Source organism: Magnolia sinica, chromosome 1, assembly GCF_029962835.1.
Source record: "Magnolia sinica isolate HGM2019 chromosome 1, MsV1, whole genome shotgun sequence".
In the NCBI taxonomy this organism is placed as follows: domain Eukaryota; kingdom Viridiplantae; phylum Streptophyta; class Magnoliopsida; order Magnoliales; family Magnoliaceae; genus Magnolia; species Magnolia sinica.
In genome coordinates, this window is record NC_080573.1 from 18,555,904 (window position 1) to 18,560,194 (window position 4,291).

Below are 4,291 nucleotides of genomic sequence, written 5' to 3' on the forward strand. Positions count from 1 at the left end.
ATAACTCGCGCTAATTGATAAACTAAGACACTTACACACATTCAACTATTTGAATTTGGTGAAAATATTGAATTTATTTTTCATAAAATAAACCCATACTTTTCTGAAATAGTCGTCAATGAACGTAACAAACTATGATGACCCTCCACTAAAAATCACGAGCATCGTCCCCAATACATCATAATGCACCTAATCTAAAACCCAATGTTGTTAAATAGCATATGCAATCCTGTGCGATTGCATATGCATGTGCGCATGCGATCGCACAATCGCATATGCAGTCGCATATATATATTATTTTATTTTTCATATTTTTTCAAAAAATTAAAAAAAATCAGAAAAATCAAAATAAATTATTATATGTCATTAGGATATGAAATACATTTAATTTAAGTAAAAAAAAATAGTACCAACCAATTACATACATATGATAATGATACATTTAAAAATTACAATATAGTTAACTTCTTAAATCTTAGCAATTAACATTTTACATTTAACAATAACAAATATCAAATATCAAATATCCATATTCAACACTCAACACTACATGTACATGATACATAATATATCAAGTTATCAACAATCAACAACATCAACATCAACACATTTAGACTTATGAGACAAGCATTAAACAAAATTAAGAAGTTATGTATTTATTATTTATCTAATCAATAATCTTTAATCATATACATTGATCTAGTAGCCATTGTGGCATATCACCACCAGGTCCGCCACTACCACCACCACCATCATCATCATCATCATTCGAGTCATCTCCTTCTTCTACATACATTTCTTCTTCTTCCGTTTCTTTATCATCTGTTCGTATTAATACTTCATCAACATCCAATGGTGGATGATCTTCAACTTGATCATCATTATCACATTCTCCTTCTTTAATCTCCACAATCTTATCAACTAGTTGATGGCTACTACTTGCCCCCCCGTCCTTCGCCTTCAAGTGGTATTACTACATTTACCAGATGTCGATCCATATGCGGCATCTTCAACTTGTGCCCATGTCAGCTCCTCTCTAGCAAATACCGGGTCCTTCGTCTCTACGAACCACTCGTTATCTGCATCCAACTCATCTAAGCAGATAGGGTCAAAGAAACCGAGCTTTTCTTTCCTACCTTGGAATTGTTCTTGCAATTTTTGATTATATTGAACGAAAACCAAGTCGTTGAGCTTTTTTTGCTTAAGGCAATTCCTTTTCTTAGTATGAATCTGTAAGAAAGAAAACACATTTGGTAGGTAATTAATTTAGCTTAGGCCACTAAAAAAATAAAGTTTACAAAAAAATAAAATAATTACTAAACAGTTTAAACTTACCGCCTCGAACGTGCTCCAATTGCGCTCGCAACCACTGGCAGAACACGTGAGTCCAAGAATCTTCATAGCAAGCTTCTTTAGAGCTGGATCCTTCCTATTCAGGTCCACTCCATAGGCAGCCCACCAGTCAGCTGAGAAAAACAGTTTAAGTATAGGTTAGAGTCTTTGTCTCTTAGCGACACTTTGTCGAAAAACTTTTTGTAAGACTTTAGTACACAGTTGACAGTACACTAACATTCATTCATAGAAGTACTTACTAGATAATTTCATTGTCCGATGTCTTATTACGATATCCCTTGAGAATATCCCTTCATTTTTTGTGTAGAAGTCTAGCAAAGTTGAGATCTTGTCTTGTTCTCCTCTATCTGGAACCATTCTTTCTAAGACATTAATAAATCCAACCATATACATAGTTAGTACTTCTACTGGATCAGCAGAAGCGAATAAATAGGCTGGGTTAAGGATGTAAGCAGTCGAATACAATGGGGATTACATTTGTCTGCCCCATCTTCTATCTATAATATCTAAAATTGGCTTGTAATCACGGTCTCTATAGTTAAAATGATACATGATATTATTTTTCACCCTCTCCATCGCATCATATATATAGCTCATTATGGGCTTCTCATCCTCATCCATCAATCGTAACACAGTGACTAAGGGCTCGAATGATTTTAGCGCCTTTACCACGTAGGTCCAAAAACTTTGAGTAAGAATTGTTTGTTGAACTAGTTTCTCTTTAGCCTTTTTTGACCAAGGCCCACTTGTAAAATCGACCGACACGACAAAGCTTCTAAGTTCTGATTTCTTTGCATGTAGCCTTTGTAGTGTTAAAAAGGCTGTAGCGAAACGGGTGACCGCTGGACGTAGCAAGTTACCCCCAATGTGTTTTCTCATTTTACTGAGAAGAAGGGCATGTTTGTACATAAAGACCGTGATTCTTCTAGCCCTTGCAATCACATTTATAAATAATCTACCTATATCTTCTAACATAAGATTAATACAATGGGCCGCATAGGGGATCCAAAATAAACGTCGCCTCTTCTTCATAAGAAGACGACCGGCCATTACTACAAGGCTACGTTATCTATAATTACTTGTACAACGTAGTCCTTACCTATTTCTTCAACTACACTATCTAGTAAGTTAAACAAATATTCTCCTGTGTGTGAATGGCCCAACGTATCCACTGACTTCAAGAACATTGTCCCAGCTGAACAACTTACTAAAAAGTTAATGAGAGACCGACCAGATCTATTGGTCCATCCATCGGCCATTAGTGAACAACCATATAATTTTCATGATTCTCTATATTCAGCTATGAAGGATTGTGTATATTCAACTTCAATTTTTAGGTATGTCTCCTTCATCTCATGATATGAAGGAGGTTTAAGCCTATGTCCAAATTGACCTATAGCCTTAATCATTACTTTGAAGCTTTTTTATTTAACGGAACGTCGGTTTGGTAAAACCACTTAGCAATATATTGAATTGTGGTTTTCCTATCTTTTTGTTTATACCAGTTCTCTAAAGTTGTTTGAGCTGGTCCTTTCCTTCTACCACTTTGGTCGACTACATCCTCGGGGTGTGGTCTACACCATCTATCTATGGGCTCATGCCCTCGGGCTCTTTTCGATGGTTGTACTTGTGGTCTAAACCAGCCTGTCGAAGGAGGGGGAGTGGGACTAGCTTCATCTACATTAACTACATTTATATCTTCATATGCATCTTGTTCCATATATTCCTCCTGATGTAAGGCACTATCGCATTTTTTTCTTAATTATTTTTCTATATACTCCACGATCTCCCTTCAGATTTCTAGAGTAATTTTGTCGCATGCTTTTACATTTGACCCCGGTAAATGTGCAAGGTATTACTTGTCCCTTATAATGCCACCGGAACTCACATACCCACATAACTAACATACTATGTGAGTCTTTTCGGTAGCACTACGGTAGTGCCCATACTTTCAACCCAGGTCATTTAACTTGGGCTTCAAAGAAGAAGATTGGCAAAAAGAAATTATGATAATGGATAGTGGAGTGTGTATTATTGATTGCCACTTGCTAGTATCCTAGCACTAAAAAGTAACTAGCTTGCTACTAACTAAAAACTAGAAAGTAAACTACAAATAAAAAGAAAACTAAAGTAAAGTAAGAGACTAAGAAGTAAGAAAGAAGTAGATCTAAGAGAGTAAGTAAGAGTAAAGACTAAAGAGACTAAAGAGATGGGACTTGGGGGAGAGAGAGAGAGAGAGAGAGAGAGAGAGTTACACTTACACACTTATACTTGTAAAAACTAGAAATGGAGAAGAAGAGGGGGAGAGAGAGAGTTGAGTTACACACTGACACTTGTAGAAAGGGAGAAGAAGAGGAAAAAGAAAATGAGAAAAAGAGAGAGTTGAGTTACACTTCTAGAAAGAGAAGGTGTAACGTCCCGTCCAACCAACACAGTGTCCTGAGGCGTCTACGTATGATTTGCCACAGGATCGTTTGCTAAAGTACTCGTGGTGGGGTACCATGAGTTAATTAACCTAGGTTTAGCCAACTAGGGTAGATTAGTCTGGTCAGGATCGGACCAAGTGCGGGCCGTCAAGCCAGATGGTCTATTTACACTTAACGACAGCCCATGCAGGCCACCTAGCGGCCGAGGAAGGTCAGAAAATTATAAAATCTAGAGAAACATAGATTTCACTGGGCTTCTGGCCCATCGCGGACCACAGACTCATCAGACACCCAGAAGTGGAATCTGGCATTGGCTAAATGCACTCCACCAATGCCAGGATCGGAATCTGGCACTTGCAAATGAAACTGAGATACCAAGCTATCCAGTCGTCGGATCTCTTCTACATTTATGGTGAAGGTCTAATGAATTTTCCTACGCCCGTCCACAAAGTCTGGGACCCGATCGTGAAACGGAGACCATTGATCGCAAATCGGACCGGTACGACTAAACC

At 37.7% G+C, this 4,291-nt stretch overlaps 1 protein-coding gene across 1 annotated transcript; it reads right to left on the minus strand.

The window, feature by feature from the left end:
• Positions 1-949: 949 nt before the first annotated feature.
• On the minus strand, positions 950-1,713 carry LOC131236715 (uncharacterized). The gene is made up of 3 exons (XM_058234137.1): positions 1,593-1,713; positions 1,336-1,466; positions 950-1,230 (listed from the first exon to the last, which is right to left on the minus strand). The coding sequence occupies exons 1-3, from the start codon at positions 1,708-1,710 to the stop codon at positions 961-963; spliced, it is 519 nt and encodes a 172-aa protein (XP_058090120.1). The 5' UTR covers positions 1,711-1,713; the 3' UTR covers positions 950-960.
• Between the last annotated feature and the right edge of the window lie 2,578 nt (positions 1,714-4,291).